The 19,932-nt window shown below is 38.6% G+C and overlaps 1 protein-coding gene across 10 annotated transcripts in view; it reads right to left on the minus strand.

The window, feature by feature from the left end:
- LOC117407207 (arfaptin-2-like) overlaps window positions 1-19,932 on the minus strand; it is a 65,175-nt gene that overhangs the window by 9,943 nt on the left and 35,300 nt on the right. For 6 of the 10 annotated variants that reach the window (XM_059028743.1, XM_034011913.3, XM_059028744.1 and 3 more), the window contains 3 exons: window positions 15,445-15,528; window positions 14,619-14,734; window positions 6,582-6,803 (listed from right to left, as the gene is read on the minus strand). In XM_059028743.1, coding sequence (XP_058884726.1) covers window positions 6,582-6,803; window positions 14,619-14,734; window positions 15,445-15,528 — 422 coding nt within the window. The remainder of the gene's footprint in view (window positions 1-6,581; window positions 6,804-14,618; window positions 14,735-15,444; window positions 15,529-19,932) is intronic. The other 4 variants (XM_034011918.3, XM_034011917.3, XM_034011915.3 and 1 more) reach the window with 2 other exon arrangements.

Genomic DNA, 19,932 nt, shown 5'->3' on the forward strand with positions numbered 1-19,932 from the left:
ATGGCAAAATCATAGATGAAGAAAAAAAAATAGCAAATATATTAAATGATTACTTTTCAAAGGTTTTTACAAAGGAGGACACGGACAACATGCCCGACATGTCGACCTGTTCCTATCCAATTTTAAATAACTTTAGCATAACAGAGGGAGAAGTGTTAAAGGGACTAGGAGCTCTTAAAATAAACAAATCCCCTGGGCCAGATGAGATCCTCCCAATAGTACTCAAAGAAATGAAAGAAGTTATTTACAAACCGCTAACCAAGATCATGCAACAGTCTCTTGACACAGGGGTTGTACCGACAGACTGGAAAATAGCAAATGTAATACCGATCCACAAACAGGGAGACAAAACCGAACCAGGTAACTACAGACCAATAAGCCTGACTTCTATTATATGTAAACATATGGCAACTATAATAAGATCCAAAATGGAAAATTACCTTTATGGTAACAATATCCTGGGAGACAGTCAGCATGGTTTTAGGAAAGGGAGATCGTGTCTAACTAACCCACTTGACTTTTTTGAGAATGCAACATTGAAAATGGATAATTGCAAAGCATACGACATGGTTTATTTAGATTTCCAGAAAGCTTTTGACAAAGTCCTGCATAAAAGATTCATTCTCAAACTGAACACAGTAGGGATTCAAGGAAATGCATGCACATGGATTAGGGAGTGGTTAACAGGTAGAAAACAGAAAGTACTGATTTTAGAGGAGAAACCTCAAAATGGAGTGAGGTAACCAGTGGTGTACCACAAGAATCAGTATTAGGTCCTCTGCTATTCCTAATCTACATTAATGATTTAGATTCTGGTATAGTAAGCAAACTCGTTAAATTTGCAGACGACACAAAAATAGGAGGAATGGCAAACACTGTTGCAGCAGCAAAGGTCATTCAAAATGATCTAGACATCATTCAGAATTGGGCAGACACATGGCAAATGAAATTTAATAGAAAAAAGTGTAAAGTATTGCATGCAGGCAATAAAAATGTGCATTATAAATATCATATGGGAGATACTGAAATTGAAGAAGAGAACTATGAGAAAGACCTAGGAGTTTATGTTGACTCAGAAATGTCTTCATCTAGACAATGTGGGGAAGCTATAAAAAAGGCCAACAAGATGCTCGGATATATTGTGAGAAGTGTTGAATTTAAATCAAGGGAAGTAATGTTAAAACTTTACAATGCATTATTAAGACCTCACCTAGAATATTGTGTTCAGTTCTGGTCACCTCGTTACAAAAAGGATATTGCTGCTCTAGAAAGAGTGCAACCAGAATTATCTCGGGTTTAAAAGGCATGTCGTATGCAGACAGGCTAAAATAATTGAATCTATTCAGTCTTGAACAAAGAAGACTACGCGGCGATCTGATTCAAACATTCAAAATCCTAAAAGGTATAGACAATGTCGACCCAGGGGACTTCTTTGACCTGAAAAAAGAAACAAGGACCAGGGGTCACAAATGGAGATTAGATAAAGGGGCATTCAGAACAAAAAATAGGAGGCACTTTTTTATGCAGAGAATTGTGAGGGTCTGGAACCAACTCCCCAGTAATGTTGTTGAAGCTGACACCCTAGGATCCTTCAAGAAGCTGCTTGATGAGATTCTGGGATCAATAAGCTACTAACAACCAAACGAGCAAGATGGGCTGAATGGCCTCCTCTCGTTTGTAAACTTTCTTATGTTCTTATGTTCTCACTAGAAACTAGAGGACCGAGTACAAGCTGTGATGATGGGCGGCGTTTCAAATGATGGAGACTGAAGTCGGATCTTGAAGTGCGTTTGTGAACTCGTTATATGCGAGGAACACATATTCTAGTACGTTTTCATCCTTTTGGATCTCAAAATATGTTTTTGTTAGTTGTCGGACACCCTCGCATCCAAGTCGTGCCAGATTAAGTTGACGATCGAACCAGATTTTACGCATCAATCCAACCACGGTGTCAGGGGACAGTATCTCAGTTTCCCACAGACGCTTAAAATCCAGGCCAGTAATTTGGGGGGTGGTGTCTGGCCTTGTCGTTACCTGCTTTTCTAAGAGTTTTCCTGACTAACAGTAATACATTATTGCTGGTTTTAAACTTGCTGTCAGCAGAGATTTCAAAACTTCTACTGTTAAAATATGCATTTAATCCAGCTCAGCGTTATACAACTGCAGACTGAATACTGGTTCACAGCTGAACTTCTTGCACTGGTATAAAATTCCCTTAATGTTGTTGAGATTTTTTGGACTTATTTCCATAAAATGAATATCCATATTTTTTTTCTTTAGGTACATTAACCAGCCCATGTTGTAGGTTTTTTTTTTTCAATCTTTGTTTTCTTCTATTTCATTTAGCTGTTCCTCATCTACTGTTATGCGTCTACTCTTGCTGGTGTCTTCACTCAGAAAGTTGGTGTTGTACCAGTTATGTGGAGTTTCATCCCCAAATATATTCAAAGGAAATAGGTCAAATGCCACTAATTTTTGACTGTGGTTTTGTAACTAATAACAAATAAAATGGCAGTTTGTCATGGAATTTAGAATGTAGTGGTGCGTAGTGATTTATTCGGGGTGAAGCGGCTCATTAGTATGCAAGCTGTGGTAAACGCTATATATACGCACGGTCATGTGATGAGGTTGTTATTTTTCCAAGCTGTGTTATACATGAACATAATTTAATCTTTCATTTAACATCATGTAAAATCAAAGAAACTACAAAATGATATTGAAAAAGTCTACCGGAAGCCATAAAAGTAGTACTAAGTATTTTCAGTAAGAACATAAGAAAGTTTACAAACGAGAGGAGGCCATTCAGTCCATCTTGCTCGTTTGGTTGTTAGTAGCTTATTGATCCCAGAATCTCATCAAGCAGCTTCTTGAAGGATCCCAGGGTGTCAGCTTCAACAACATTACTGGGGAGTTGGTTCCAGACCCTCACAATTCTCTGTGTAAAAAAGTGCCTCCTATTTTCTGTTCTGAATGCCCCTTTATCTAATCTCCATTTATGACCCCTGGTCCTTTTTTCTTTTTTCAAGTCAAAGAAGTCCCCCGGGTTGACATTGTCTATACCTTTTAGGATTTTGAATGTTTGAATCAGATCGCCGCATAGTCTTCTTTGTCCAAGACTGAATAGATTCAATTCTTTTAGCCTGTCTGCATACGACATGCCTTTTAAACCAGGGATAATTCTGGTTGCTCTTCTTTGCACTCTTTCTAGAGCAGCAATATCCTTTTTGTAACGAGCAGACCAGAACTGAACACAATATTCTAGGTGAGGTCTTACTAATGCATTGTAGAGTTTTAACATTACTTCCCTTGATTTAAATTCAACACTTCTCACAATATATCCGAACATCTTGTTAGCCTTTTTTATAGCTTCCCCACATTGTCTAGATGAAGACATTTCTGAGTCAACATAAACTCCTAGGTCTTTTTCATAGTTCCCTTCTTCAATTTCACTATCTCCCATATGATATTTATAATGCACATTTTTACTGCCCGCATGCAATACTTTACACTTTTCTCTATTAAATTTCATTTGCCATGTGTCTGCCCAATTTTGAATGCGGTCTAGATCATTTTGAATGACCTTTGCTGCTTCAACAGTGTCTGCCACTCCTCCTATTTTTGTGTTGTCTGCAAATTTAACGAGTTTGCTTACTATATCAGAGTCTAAATCATTAATGTAGATTAGGAATAGCAGAGGACCTAATACTGATCCCTGTGGTACACCACTGGTTACCTTGCTCCATTTTGAGGTTTCTTCTCTAATCAGTACTTTCTGTTTTTTACATGTTAACCACTCCCTAATCTATGTGCATGCATTTCCTTGAATCCCTACTGCGTTCAGTTTGAGAATTAATCTTTTATGCGGGACTTTGTCAAAAGCTTTCTGGAAATCTAAATAAACCATGTCGTATGCTTTGCAATTATCCATTGTCGATGTTGCATCCTCAAAAAAGTCAAGCAGGTTAGTTAGACATGATCTCCCTTTCCTAAAACCATGCTGGCTGTCTCCCAGGATATTGTTACCATATAAGTAATTTTCCATTTTGGATCTTATTATAGTTTCCATAAGTTTACATATAATAGAAGTCAGGCTTATTGGTCTGTAGTTACCTGGTTCGGTTGTCTCCCTTTTTGTGGATCGGTATTACATTTGCTACTTTCCGTCTGTTGGTACAACCCCTGTGTCAAGAGACTGTTGCATGATCTTGGTTAGCGGTTTGTAAATAACTTCTTTCATTTCTTTGAGTACTATTGGGAGGATCTCATCCGGCCCAGGGGATTTGTTTATTTTAAGAGCTCCTAGTCCCTTTAACACTTCTGCCTCTGTTATGCTAAAGTTATTTAAAACTGGATAGGAACAGGTCGACATGTGGGGCATGTTGTCCATGTCCTCCTTTGTAAAAACCTGTGAAAAGTAATCATTTAATATATTTGCTATTTTTTTTTCTTCATCTATGATTTTGCCATTTGTGTCTCTTAGACATTTAACCTCCTCTTTGAATGTTCTCTTGCTGTTATAATATTGGAAAAATATTTTGGAATTGGTTTTAACCCCCTTAGCAATATTGATTTCTATTTCTGTCTTGGCCTTTCTAACTTCCTTTTTGACTTGTGTTTGCAGTTCCAAGTACTCTTTCTGTGTGCTTTGTTTTTGGTCCCTTTTAAACGCTCTGTAAAGTGCCTTTTTTCGCTGAATATTTTTTTTAATTGATCTATTAAACCATTTTGGCCAGTTTGTTTTAGATTTAGATTTGTCTACTTTTGGGATGTAATTGTTTTGTGCCTCTAGTACTACATTTTTAAAAAACAGCCACCCTTTTTCTGTGGATGTTTTCTCTATTTTACTCCAATCTACTTCTGTTAGTCTCTGTTTCATACCTTCATAGTTTGCTTTTCTAAAATTGTAAACCTTAGCTTTAGTCATTACTTTTGGGGTTTTAAAAAATATTTCAAATGAGACCATGTTGTGGTCTGAGTTTGCCAATGGCTCTCTGACCTCTGTTTTAGTTATTCTATCTTCATTATTTGAAAAGACTAAGTCAAGGCATGCCTCCCCTCTAGTCGGTGCCACCACTGTGTTTTTAATCCTCTCAGGCATGGACTCAATGAGGCTTAGAAGGGTCGAGTTATACTTTAGATTCCTCCATGCATCCTTTACACTTGATTCCAGCTAGTTTCGGTTTCATGATTGACTTTTCCCAATTTCCTGTCCTATCAGACCCCAAACATTCTCAATAGGATTGAGATACTGTGAATTTCAAGGCCAAAATTGAAGTGGCGTGATACACTTGTCTTCTAACCATTTCACTGCTTTGGCTAGATGGCAAGAGGCTCCGGGATCTTGGAACTTGAAATCCCTGTTGGGAAAATGGTTCTTGAAGGGTTTGAGGTACCATTCTGTGTTCATAGCGGTCTCTATGGGTAAAACATGTAGGGATCCTGTGCCTTTGGACAGGTTTCCAGATGCTTCGTCGATGGGACAGTACACTCTGGCTTGTATCATTCTCCTTTGCGCCTTCAAACTTTTAATCCACCTCCACTTCCAAATCAGCTGATGGGGGAAATTTATTTTGGCCCAGTCTTTGTATGTGCGACAAAAGTTCAAGCGATCTCAGATTTTTTTTATTTGCTCAGAAGGTGCTTCTTAGCAGGCCTCAAGAGACGCCTTCTTACAGTCCGTGCAGATGTCTTTACTCCAACTTCTTTCCATTGCCACAGTAAGTGGACACTACTGGCCGTCCTATCTCTCAAACTTGAACAACATAGGTGGCGATCCTGGCGAGCAGTGCTGACATGGGCGTAAAGACCTGGGGGCAGCTTTACAGCTTCCAGTCTTCTTATCTTATACCGGAGGGTCGTGGGCTCAATCCCCGGTGGGGGACACTGCTGCTGTACCCTTGGGCATGGTACTCTACCTAGATTGCTCCAGTAAAAACCCAACTGTATAAATGGGTAATTGTATGTAAAAATAATGTGATATCTTGTAACAATTGTAAGTCGCCCTGGATAAGGGCGTCGGCAAGAAATAAATAATAAATAATAATAATAATAATAATAATAATAATAATAATAATAATAATAATATATTGGATATATCTGGATGATCCTAGATACTGTGCTTTGGCTCGTATAACCTCTGTTGGCTATCAGATGACTGCTAAAACCTTCCTTATGAAGTGCAAAGATGGCAGAGTGTTTTTCTGAGGCTTGCTCTGAAGATAAAAAATCTATGTAAAAATCATGCCTTTAAAGCTTAAATCCACTCGGTACCACTTCTAATTGTCAATTTGATTACTTCTAATTGAGTAACACGTGTCAACATTTGTGACATCTTTTCAAAAATTGTGTTTTTTCAAAATTAGATTTCAAAATGTCACATTTTTCAATTTGTCAGTTTTCTGTTAAGTATATGGGAAACTACAAAGCGGTATGCAATTTTATATGTTAATGCAACATTATTCAGCAGGTTTCATTGGACTTTATGAAGCAATAGATAATTCTAGAGTGATGCAAAACTTTTGACCATAGCGGTAGGTATCCAAAGTTCAGGTGTATGTGACATGATATATTGACAAGGCTACCTGTAATTCAGGTGATTTCTGGCTCAGGTCAGAAAAGGTGTCCCCTAGCGCACGTTGCGTCTGCACCATGCTGTAGAAGTGGTTGGTGAGCGCCCTTGCCAGCCGCAGGATGTTCTCATATTTGCGCTTGGTGTCCCGCAGTACATCAATCTGAGCCTCTAATTCCAGGTCCACAGTCCGTAATCCACGGCCAAACCTCTCAGAAATCATCTGCTTTGTACACTAGACATCCAGAGAAAGAATGAGTCAGAATGATAGAAGGCTGGTGGTAAGAGTAAGAAGAGGGTGGAAATTAGAGGAAGCGACAATTTGCATTTTCATTGTGACAATTCAAAAAGTATACATTTTGTTGTATGTACTAAGAGAAAATATATTAATGAAGAGAGCCACAATATACTAATTTAAATATTTAGCATTGCGAGTCATGCGATATTTTTTTGAATAAATAATGAAAGGCAGTTTAATCCCATCAGATTCTATAGTGGGGCCCCCACCTTCACCCCCAAATAAAAAAGCTTTTCCTAATCATACAGTAGCCCCTCGCTAAACCGGACATGTTTGTCCAACATAAGGAGGTGTCGGGTTTTAAAAAAATACAATAGAATCACACAAAAATACGACAGAATCGCATACATTTATAGTGCCCAATGTATTTTAAATGTATAAATCATTGCGCTGAAATAACACTAATGTATTTTGGGTAGACTACACATTACATTATGTAAAAAAATGAATCTATACAGTAGGCCTATATACAGTACAGTAGTAAAATCAAATGAATACCTAGCACACTTTTTTTCCTCTACCCTGTAGACTACCGGTAACACAAAATAAATCACTAAATTATTTTAGCATTTTTCTATTTATTATTATTTTTAACTTGGACTGCTTTGCAGCCTAGACAATTAACACAACATAGATCATGGTGCCGCATTGACAAGTTATGATACTTACAGGAGGACAGTCAATTCTCATTAATATGAATTTCAAGGGACCAGCAACAAATTTTGCATTATAACACTAACTAGTTTTTATTTAAGTTACAGTGGTGCATTGCTAAATTGTGCACAATGACAAACCACGTACACATTAATAGAATAGGTGTTTCCTATTCCTATACAGATGCTCAGAACATCTGTATAGGATCGTTGTTTATGACGTCACATAAAAAATATTTTCCTGTAACTATATATATATATATATATATATATATATATATATATATATATATATATATATATATATATATATATATATATATACATATATACATATATACATATACACACACACACACACACACACACACGTCATCAAAAGTTTACATACTCCAGTGGAAATTTATAATTTATAGAAATTTCTTAAAAACAAATAACTATAAAAAAATAAATAAATAAATATAAACATTTTGTAGCAAAAGTTTTGTTTTTGTGTATGAGGAAAGAAATTACAAGAAATAATTATTTATTTCTCCAAAAATGCTCATTCAAAAGTATTCATACCCTTTGATGCTATGATAGTATTGTCTACAAGGTGCTAGAAATCGAAATATGATAATGCAGAACCTAATTCTACTAATTGCTGGATTGTAGGGGAACATTCTTAGAGAGTATAAAAGGGTTAGGCATGAGAACACAAGAAAGTTTACAAACGAGAGGAGGCCATTCAGCCCATCTTGCTCGTTTGGTTGTTAGTAGCTTATTGATCCCAGAATCTCATCAAGCAGCTTCTTGAAGGATCCCATGGTGTCAGCTTCAACAACATTACTGGGGAGTTGGTTCCAGACCCTCACAGTTCTCTGTGTAAAAAAGTGCCTCCTATTTTCTGTTCTGAATGCCCCTTTATCTAAATCTCCATTTGTGACCCCTGGTCCTTGTTTCTTTTTTCAGGTCAAAAAAGTCCCCTGGGTCGACATTGTCTATACCTTTTAGGATTCTTAATGTTTGAATCAGATCGCCGCATAGTCTTCTTTGTTCAAGACTGAGTAGGTTCAATTCTTTTAGCCTGTCTGTATACGACATGCCTTTTAAACCTGGGATAATTCTGGTTGCTCTTCTTTGCACTCTTTCTAGAGCAGCAATATCCTTTTTGTAACGAGGTGACCAGAACTGAACACAATATTCTAGGTGAGGTCTTACTAATGCATTTTATTGCCTGCATGCAATACTTTACACTTGTCTCTATTAAATGCCATTTGCCATGTGTCTGTCCAGTTCTGAATGCTCTCTAGATCATTTTGAATGACATTTGCTGCTGCAAGTGTTTGCCACTCCTCCTATTTTTGTGTTGTCTGCAAATTTAACAAGTTTGCTTACTATACCAGAATCTAAATCATTAATATAGATTAGGAATAGCAGAGGACCTAACTCGCTCCATTTTGAGGTTTCTCCTCTAAAATCAGTACTTTCTGTTTTCTACATGTTAACCACTCCCTAATCCATGTGCATGCATTTCCTTGAATCCCTACTGTGTTCAGTTTGAGAATGAATCTTTTATGCAGGACTTTGTCAAAAGCTTTCTGGAAATCTAAATAAACCATGTCGTATGCTTTGCAATTATCCATTTTCAATGTTGCATTCTCAAAAAAGTCAAGTGGGTTAGTTAGACACGATCTCCCTTTCCTAAAACCATGCTGACTGTCTCCCAGGATATTGTTACCATAAAGGTAATTTTCCATTTTGGATCTTATTATAGTTTCCATAAGCTTACATATAATAGAAGTCAGGCTTATTGGTCTGTAGTTACCTGGTTCGGTTTTGTCTCCCTGTTTGTGGATCGGTATTACGTTTGCTATTTTCCAGTCTGTCGGTACAACCCCTGTGTCAAGAGACTGTTGCATGATCTTGGTTAGCGGTTTGTAAATAACTTCTTTCATTTTTTTGAGTACTATTGGGAGGATCTCATCCGGCCCAGGGGATTTGTTTATTTTAAGAGCTCCTAGTCCCTTTAACACTTCTGCCTCTGTTGTGCTAAAGTCATTTAAAACTGGATAGGAACAGGTCGACATGTGGGGCATGTTGTCCATGTCCTCCTTTGTAAAAACCTTTGAAAAATAATCATTTAATATATTAGATTTTTTTTTTCTTCATCTATGATTTTGCCATTTGTGTCTCTTAGACATTTAACCTCCTCTTTGAATGTTCTCTTGCTGTTATAATATTGGAAAAATATTTTGGAATTGGTTTTAGCCCCCTTAGCAATATTGATTTCTATCTCTCTCTTGGCTTTTCTAACTTCCTTTTTGACTTGTGTTCGCAGTTCCAAGTACTCTTTCTGTGTATTTTGTTTTTGGTCCCGCTCTGTAAAGTGCCTTTTTTCGCTGAATTTTTTTTTTTTTAAATTGATCTATTAAACCATTTTGGCCATTTTGTTTTAGATTTAGATTTGTCTACTTTTGGGATGCAATTGTTTTGCGCCTCAAGTACTACATTTTTAAAAAACAGCCATCCTTTTTCTGTGGATGTTTTCTCTATTTTACTCCAATCTACTTCTGTTAGTCTCTTTTTCATACCTTCATAGTTTGCTTTTCTAAAATTGTAAACATTAGCTTTAGTCATTACTTTTGGGGTTTTAAAAAATACTTCAAATGAGACCATGTTGTGGTCTGAGTTTGCCAATGGCTCTCTGACCTTTGTTTTAGTTATTCTGTCTTCATTATTTGAAAAGACTAAATCAAGGCATGCCTCCCCTCTAGTCGGTGCCTTGACAAATTGCATTAGGAAGCAGTCATTTGTCATTTCCACCATTTCAATTTCGTCCGTCGTGCTCCCCACCAGGTTCTCCCATTTTATACGAGGGAAGTTGAAATCCCCCATTAGTATGGCTTCTCCTTTTCTATACATATTTCTAATGTCATTGTATAACAGATTATTTTGCACAGCGTCTGAATTTGGCAGTCTATAGCATGCTCCTATTATTATGCCTTTTGAATTTTTGTCCATTACTATTGGCATTATTTTGCGATATGCGCATGCGTCACTGGTGCATTTTTTCTGGGAGACAGTCCGGATGGTTTTAGGAAAGGGAGATCGTGTCTAACTAACCTGCTTGACTTTTTTGAGGATGCAACATCGACAATGGATAATTGCAAAGCATACGACATGGTTTATTTAGATTTCCAGAAAGCTTCTGACAAAGTCCTGCATAAAAGATTAATTCTCAAACTGAACGCAGTAGGGATTCAAGGAAATGCATGCACATGGATTAGGGAGTGGTTAACATGTAGAAAACAGAAAGTACTGATTAGAGGAGAAACCTCAAAATGGAGCGAGGTAACCAGTGGTGTACCACAAGAATCAGTATTAGGTCCTCTGCTATTCCTAATCTACATTAATGATTTAGATTCTGGTATAGTAAGCAAACTTGTTAAATTTGCAGACAACACAAAAATAGGAGGAGTGGCAAACACAGTTGCAGCAGCAAAGGTCATTCAAAATGATCTAGACAGCATTCAGAACTGGGCAGACACATGGCAAATGACATTTAATAGAGAAAAAGTGTAAAGTATTGCACGCAGGCAATAAAAATGTGCATTATAACTGTCATATGGGAGATACTGAAATTGAAGAAAGGATCTATGAAAAAGACCTAGGAGTTTGTTGACTCAGAAATGTCTTCATCTAGACAATGTGGGGAAGTTATAAAAAAGGCCAACAAGATGCTCGGGAGAAGTGTTGAATTTAAATCAAGGGAAGTAATGTTAAAACTTTACAATGCATTAGTAAGACCTCACCTAGAATATTGTGTTCAGTTCTGGTCACCTCGTTACAAAAAGGATATTGCTGCTCTAGAAAGAGTGCAAAGAGTGACCAGAATTACCCCGGGTTTAAAAGGCATGGCGTATGCAGATAGGCTAAAAGAATTGAATCTGTTCAGTCTTGAACAAAGAAGACTACGCGGTGATCTGATTCAAGCATTAAAAACAATGTCGACCCAGGGGACTTTTTGACCTGAAAAAAGAAACAGAAAAAAGATACAAGGACCAGGGGTCACAAATGGAGATTAGATAAAGGGGCATTCAGAACAAAAAATATGAGGCACTTTTTTATGCAGAGAATTGCGAGGGTCTGGAACCAACTCCCCAGTAATGTTGTTGAAGCCGACACCCTGGGTGGGATCCTTCAAGAAGCTGCTTGATGAGATTCTGGCCTCCTCTCGTTTGTAAACTTTCTTATGTTCTTTAGGTCTGGCTATTGATGTTGCGAGGATTAAAAAGCATCAGCCTAGTTGTATGCAAATATAGTCCATTGGGTCTCCAGACCGCCTTCTAAAACCCTTTAAAAGCACAGGAGAAATTTGGACAATGATTCGGTTATGACGTGGTGTTTTATAGCAGAGGTACATTGGCTTTGGTGCTGAAAAGGATTACATCAATGATCTCTAGGTAAAAGATCAGTTTGTTTCTCCTGACCAAGCAACATGGAGACCAAGAGTTCACTGTGTGTGGCATTCATCATACGAGATAAGAAACTTGGTTACTGTTTTAGTATCACTTGTGCAATTTAACACTAGCACCGCCATAGTCGCCTTTTGAACGGCTTCTGCTAAAAACCTAGGTTTTATTCTTGACCCCTCCCTGTAGTTCTCTCAACACATCTCTTCCCTGACATGCACGCTTATTTCTTAGTAACATCTACTGAATCTGTCCTTTTCTCACTACTTACAGTATGTGAATGCAAAGGATGGTTAGTGCAAAACTCGACTTTAAATTTTCTACAGCTGCATATCTGCAAAAGATAGATAAATGGGAGGTGGGTGTAACGTGATTTTACACACACCCAAGGTGTGAGATATAAACCCTAAGAGCGGTAGCTTGAGAGTTTCATTATTATTATTATTATTATTATTATTATTATTATTATTATTATTATTATTATTATTATTATTATTATTATTATTAATCTATTTTGCAGATGCCTTTATCCAAGGCGACTTACAGGTGATACAGGGCAGTAAAGGGTTACAATGCAGCTTAATATTTAAATAATGTAGTTTACAGTAAGTGCAAATAATACTACTAAAATACAATACAAACTAGGATGCAACAAGTTAAGATTACAACAAGTTATATCTACAATGACATGTTAGTAATGCAATAGTGCAAGGACAGTACATTAGCTGAGGATCCAGTAACGTGGTGCATGTGTCAGGCAAGTCCAGTGCATAATAGGAGCAGTAGAGCAAGAGATCTACAAGTGCAGTCTAAACAGGTGGGCCTTGAGGAGGTGACGGAAGGACCTGAAGTTCTCCGGTAGTTGTTTCCACCACAGAAGGGCTAGAGAAGAGAAATAGAGGCCACGGAAGGATGGAAAGTGGAGGGAAGGCACGACCTGTCGGCCAGTAGAGGAGGAGTGGAGAAGGGGTGTAGGGAGACACGAGGGATTGGAGGTAGGAGGGGCGCTGTGGTAAAGAGAGCAGTAGGCAAGAACAGGGGTCTTGAATTGAATGGGAGCAGAGATAGCATGAGAGTAGCGAGGTTGGGAGAATACGAGACGAGCGGCAGAATTTTGAATGCGCTAAAGGGGGCGGATAGCTAAAGCAGGGAGATTAGCAAAGAGAGAGTTACATTAGTCCAGTATGGAGAGTACAAGACCATGGGTAGAATACAGTGCCGTGAAAAAGTATTTGCCCCATCTGATTTTCTGCATTTGACACAATGTTATCAGATCTTCAACCAAAACCTAATATTAGATAAAAGGGACAGACATAACGGGGCCCATGTCGGCCAAAAAGTTCCACTTTTGACTCATCTGTACACAGAACATTGTTCCAGAACTCTTGAGGATCATCCAGGTGCTTTCTGGCAAACTTGAGACGAGCATTCATGTTCTTCTTAGTGAGCAATGGTTTCCGCCTTGCTACTCAGCCATGAATCCCATTTTTGCCCAGTGTCTTTCTGATGGTGGAGTCATGAACACTGACCTTAGCCGAGGCGAGAGAGGCCTGCAGATCTCTGGATGTTGTTCTAGGGTTCTTTGTGACTTCCTGGACGATTTTACGCCTTGCTCTTGGAGAGATTTGGGCAATATGGCCACTCCTGGGAAGATTCACTACTGTCCCAAACTTTCTCTATTTGGACAATATGGCTCGGACTGTGGTTCGGTGCCCCAGAGCCCCAGAGCCTTAGAAATGGCTTTGTAACCCTTTCCAGACTGATAGGCATCAACAACTTTTTTCAGGAGGTCTTCAGGAATTTCTTTTGTTCGTGGCATGATGTGCCTCTAGAACCTGTGTGCTGACAACTTCACTCTGATGGTAAGGGCCAAAGTTAGTCAGATTTATATTGGGGGGTTTAAGGTTAGAGGTTTAAGTAGCTTGCAATTAATTATTCTATTACCCCTCGGCCACAACCTGCACGAGTTTTCTAAAATACCATGTGGATGGGGCTTCCCATCCACGCTACTAAATAATAACAAACAAACGGCTACGCCGTCACCTATACATAATAATAAATACAAAAACAATAACAAAACCTGCGGCGCCTCGCCGTCACAAATACATAAACAAAACAATAACAAATACAAAAACACACTGCACAGGGGCGGAGGGGGAGACCCCAATCTAAAAATAAATAAACAAAACAATGTACAGGGCACCTCGCCCTGTTACAATAAGTAACAAATGTTTTTTTTTTTGTTCTTGGTTTTATTATTATTTATTCATTTAGCAGATGCCTTTATCCAAGCTACTTAGAGAAAAAAGGGAGAACTGACCCTGGCGTCTTGATGAGAAAAACTCAAATAAAAAGCATTGGAAATTAATTAGGTCTTAGTTTTTATTTTAATTTGGCTTTGTAGCTTTTTTATGCCCCTCCCCATTCTAAAAAAGTGAAATGCAAGCACTGTTGGGTAACATATAATTCAATTATTTTAACACTCATAGTTAACCACGTGATTTGGGGTTCTACACCAAGCAGAAGCAGATACATTAGTTATTACTTAACAAAAGTTGTAATTTCTGTATCTGATTGTTGTAGTAGTGTGTTCTGGAAAACACCCTGCCCTCAAAAAATAATATAATCTGCCACATTTCTCCTACCTTGTAGGTGTTGATGCCCCACTTCTTGACAATGTCAAGTTTTTCCACAGCAACACCCCGTGATGCTTCTTCAGCTGTGACGGCTGAGCTGCTGTGTGACTGATGCATGCTGGAACCTGTAAAGGAATAGGGACGGTAAATCCACTCAAAGAGCTCACAGCAGAACAGTAAAAGTAAAGAAAAAATCTGTTACTATATTTTTAAACGGAAACTCAATGTTTCTTTTGACAAGTATGTGAAATTATGAGTAAAGGCTACTTTAAAAGACCCCAAATAGCACTAATTTTGGACTACCTACTTATCTCTAAGAGTCAGAGAAACCAGACGTATCTGTGTTCGCTTTCTATTCAAATATGGAACATATTTCCAGTCCAGAGGGAACAAAATACAAAAGGAGACTAAATAAATTATCTTCAAGAACACCCCATATTCCCCACCAGCTCCAAGAAGAAACATCAGCCCCCTAAGGGAAATATCAATTAACTCAATTGAAAAATACAGCAAAACATCTCATTGGACTGAGAAATACTCCTTCACAGATACTCGACAGTACTTATCTACACTTATTGTTTGATCTTACAGAGTAAATCCACACAGTGACAATGAAAACCTTACATTTCACTTACTCAGTATAATCAAATATTTCAAAAACGTTTTCAATTGAAATAAAAAGTTTGCTTGCAAAAAAATTATAAAATGAAATCCAAACTTCATCCCTCACATATTAAGACTGAGCTGTATAAGCAAGTGGAAAATGAATGAATACAGAAAATGTGAGTGACAGAATATAGAAATGAGTGGAAGGAAGCACGCAGTCCCCCTGTACCTGTGCAGGGCTCTCCGTGGTTGGCTATCCGGCTGGCTGCTGATTCGCTAGGACAGATGTGGGATCCCCTGGACAAACGCAGGCCTGAAATGGGCAGGTAGGTTGGGAAGGGGTAGGGTGGCCCACACAGAAAGAAGGCATGAGCCAGGAAGCCATTTAGAAAGGGATATTGTGACCGAATCAGTGGAACACATTATGGACCATCAGGTGACCAGGCCATGTCATACATGGCAGTTACACCAGATAAAAAGGGGTTTGGAATGAAGGGTTGGGTTTTGGTGCAAGGACAGGAAAGATAGACAGAAAGTGGAAATGGGAGAGTGACAGCAAGAAGGGGAGGGATGGGGAGATGGTGGGATTCAGCAGTTCAAGATTAAGAAAAAACAGAGATGGAACACTGATGAGTTTAAGAGCAATGTAGTTAACATGTAAATGACACAGATCATGGTATAAGCACACAACACAGCTGATAAGTAATTACAGTTTAACAAAAAAGACTGAAGAGAGTCCTGACAGGAGCTACAGTGGCTCTCAAAAGCACCGGCGTAGATTTAGCTAGGGACGGTAGGGACATGTCCCTACCAATGTCAAGGGACCGTTGAATTGTCCCTACCAATAATTTAGATAAATCTGAAACGTCTTTTATCATGTTATTTTATCCGCTCCACAAAGGGTTAACTCTCTCAAGATCCCCTCGTTGCTCCTCCCTACTCCAAAAAAAAACAAAAAAAAAACGCTAATTTGATTGGCTTAGGCACTAGGTTCTCAACCGGGCGGTGAACGTTTGAATAATAACGTACTAGTAATAATAACAGTGACGTGCCAAACGATACTCCCGATTTCGCCCTTTGAGTGCAGAGAGTTATTAAAGACAGAAAAAGAGATAGCTTTAAAAAGAATGGCACCCTGGGATTTGTAGGTGTTTGGTGGGGTTTTGGGGTGTAATCAGCAGACAAGAAAACTACAAATTCCATAATGCATCACTGTAACACGGACTCAGTGCGCGGCTGACATCAGGGACCAAGCAGAGTGTTCTGTTTTCATTGAGGCGCGAAAGTGAACAAGGACTCAGGAGTTAAAGGTGATTCTTCGGGTTTAAAATAAGGAACATTCTAGTCAATCTTAAACTGTGTATATTGTGCCACATTTTTCACATTTATTTTAAAAAATAAGAACAAATGTAATCAGTTAAATTCGATATTTATTTTGTGTTTGTTGGTTAATGCGTTGTCACATTATTTCAATCCTCCTCCTTCCTCCCTTTGTAACTAACTTACTCCTTGCTTGATATTTTTGTATTGTGTGTGTAAAAAGCGAACACGAACATATATTTGATTGAATGGACAGTGTGACTATCCAGGCAGCTAAATAAACACTCTATATTATGTAGGTAGTCATAAAAAAATATATATCAAAAAGTCAAATTAACCAGGGGGGGGAGATATAAAAATAAATTTCAGTGGGGCGTGAGTAAAAAAAGGTTGACACCCGCTGGCTTAGGCTGGACTCTGGAAAGACGCTCATCTGAAGCTGCCGCTTGCCGGTCAGTCTGATGTGAGTGTGAGCCACTGACTGATTGAAAGCCAGGTACCGGGGCTGAAGGTATTGTCAGCTCGTCAGCAACATAGTTTGAGAGAATAAACCTACCTACCTACCTAATGGGTAGGTAAGTAGGTTTATTACATTAGCGACCCATTGTTAGCTGCTAACCCCACGTCCTTGGTGGCTAGTTAGCTTGTTTCACAGCTAATCATTATGTGTGTGTGTGTGTGTGTGTGTGTGTGTGTGTGTGTGTGTGTGAGAGAGAGAGAGAGAGAGAGTGTCAGTGTGCGTGAGCATGTTTTGATATCGTCAACCAACTAACGTTAGCTAATCACTTCAAATTTGGCTTTAGGTGACTAAAGCATAATGGCAGCCAAAAAAATAAAGTTGGACATAAGGAAGTTTTTTTTACAAAAAGTCAAAGTGTAAGTAGGAAGATGTTGTTAAAGTAATAAACACAATTGATAATGATTCTCATAGCAAATGAAAAAATAATTTACTAATGAAGTTAGCAGAGTCATACTTTCTCTCTAAACAGCATGCATCAATTTATCATTTTATCAGGTGAATGAAGCAGTGCAACCTGGTAAAAGCAGTACAGAGGCAGGTGGAGCAACAGGGTCTCAGGTGAGGTCTGTAATGGCTTAGTGATAATAAAAGTGAAAGTGTTAGACTCACTTTTGAGATATATTATTGTTTGAGGCACATTGTGATATGATAGTAGGCTAATGCTGTATAGTAATACTCAGCAAATAAAGTTAGCATAGCCGTATATTTTCTCTCTATATGGCATGCATCAATTTATTATTTTATCAGGTGAATGAAGCAATGCACCTAGGTTCGAGCAGCAGCACAGACACAGGAGAGGTAGGCAGAGCACGTGAGCGTGCATGTGCTCATGCTTGTAGTGGTAGGGGTAATGGTAGCTTACAGTAAGGCTGGGATAGGTTATAATTCAGGTTATTAGTAATTCTATAGCAGGGATGTCAAACCAGCTTCCAGGAGGGACACTTTATCATAGTGTTTTAAGTGTATACCAGTCAACTTCATGTCAATCAGATTATCCTCGATTCATTCATTTCAAGCCACCAGAAGTGACCATTTAACAGCTGTCTCCTAAAAAATGTCTTCCCGGGGGGGCACGCCCGAACCCCCCTAGCGACCGCGACTCCACCCCCCTAAAAAATTGTGTCCCCACCAATGTTCAAACCAAACCTACGCCCTTGCTCAAAAGTATTTCACCCCCCTTGTACTTTTCCACATTTTATTGTGTTACAACATGGAATCAAAATGGATTGAATGAGTTTTTGCCACTGATCAACACAAAAAAATCCATAATGTCAAAGTGAAAAATAAAATCTACAAATTGTTCTAAATACACCTGTTTCTGTGAGGTCCCACATTTGGTTAGTACATTTCCTAACACAAACTACATCATGACGAAGGAACATTCATAGCAAATCTGGAATAAGGTTCTTCAAAAGCACCAATCAGGGGTAGGATATAAGAACATTTCCAAGGCTGAATATCCCCCAGAGCACAGTAAAGTCCATTATTAAGAAATTGAGAGAATATGGCACAACTGTGAATCTGTCTAGAACAGGCGTATCCGGGCGAGAAGGGCGGCACTAGTCAGGGAGGCCACCAAGAGGCCTATGGCAACTCTAAAGGAGTTACAGTCTTCCACGGCTGAGCTGGGAGACACTGTGCATATGGCAACAATAGCCCGGGTGCTTCACTAAACTGGCCTTTATGGGAGAGTGGCAAAAAGAAAGCCATTGTTGAAAAAAGCTGACATCAAATCTCGGCTAGAGTTTGCCGGAAGGCATGTGGGAGACTCTGAGACCAAGTGGAAGAAGATTCTATGGTCTGATGAGACCAAAATAGAGCTTTTTGGCCTCAACGCTAAGTGCTATGTTTGGCGCAAGCCTAACACCGCACATCATCCTGAGAATACCATCCCTACCGTGAAGCATGGTGGTGGCAGCATCATGCTATAGGGATGCTTCTCTGCGTCAGGGCCTGGAAAGCTTGTGAAGACAGAGGGCAAAATGGATGCAGCAAAGTACAGAGAAATCCTGGAGGAAAACCTGCTGAAGTCTGCAAGAGACCTGGACTTGGGAGAAGATTCATCTTCCAGCAGGACAATGACCCCAAACATACAGCCAAAGCCACACTGGAGTGGCTTAAAAACAAAAAGGTCAATGTCCTGGAGTGGCCCAGTCAAAGCCCGGACCTCAATCCAATTGGGAATATGTGGAAAGAGTTGAAAATTGCTGTTCACCAAAGGTCCCCATCCAACTTGATGGAACTTGAGCAATTTTGCAAAGAAGAATGGGCAAAAATTGCAGTGTCCAGATGTGCAAAGCTGGTAGAGACTTATCCAAATAGACTCATGGCTGTAATTGCTGCCAAAGGTGCCTCTACCAAATATTGACTCAAGGGGGTGAATACTTATGCAATCAATTATTTTCTGTTTTGTATTTGTAATTCATTTAGAACAATTTGTAGATTTTATTTTTCACTTTATGGACTTTTTTTTGTGTTGATCAGTGGCAAAAACTCCTAATTAAATCCATTTTGATTCCATGTTGTAACACAATAAAATGTGGAAAAGTCCAAGGGGGGTGAATACTTTTGAGAGCCACTTTATATCAGAGACAATTTTATAGTAGAGAGCCTCTCACAGAATTTGTAAGATAATAAAGTAGTGCTTATACTCAACAGAAAATAAATGATCAATTCGTCAAATAACTATGAATTTAACAGTAGTTCTACATTAAAATAATTACTGGATATAGTAATTTATAGAGATTTGAGCAATATGTATATATGTAGTGTCATAAATGATTGTAAAAAATGTAAAACCATACATTGCAACTCACAGCCCCATTAGCTGATACATAAAACACGTGACCAAAACATGTTTGTGTTGATGCCCACAAA

This window comes from Acipenser ruthenus, chromosome 8, assembly GCF_902713425.1.
Source record: "Acipenser ruthenus chromosome 8, fAciRut3.2 maternal haplotype, whole genome shotgun sequence".
In the NCBI taxonomy this organism is placed as follows: domain Eukaryota; kingdom Metazoa; phylum Chordata; class Actinopteri; order Acipenseriformes; family Acipenseridae; genus Acipenser; species Acipenser ruthenus.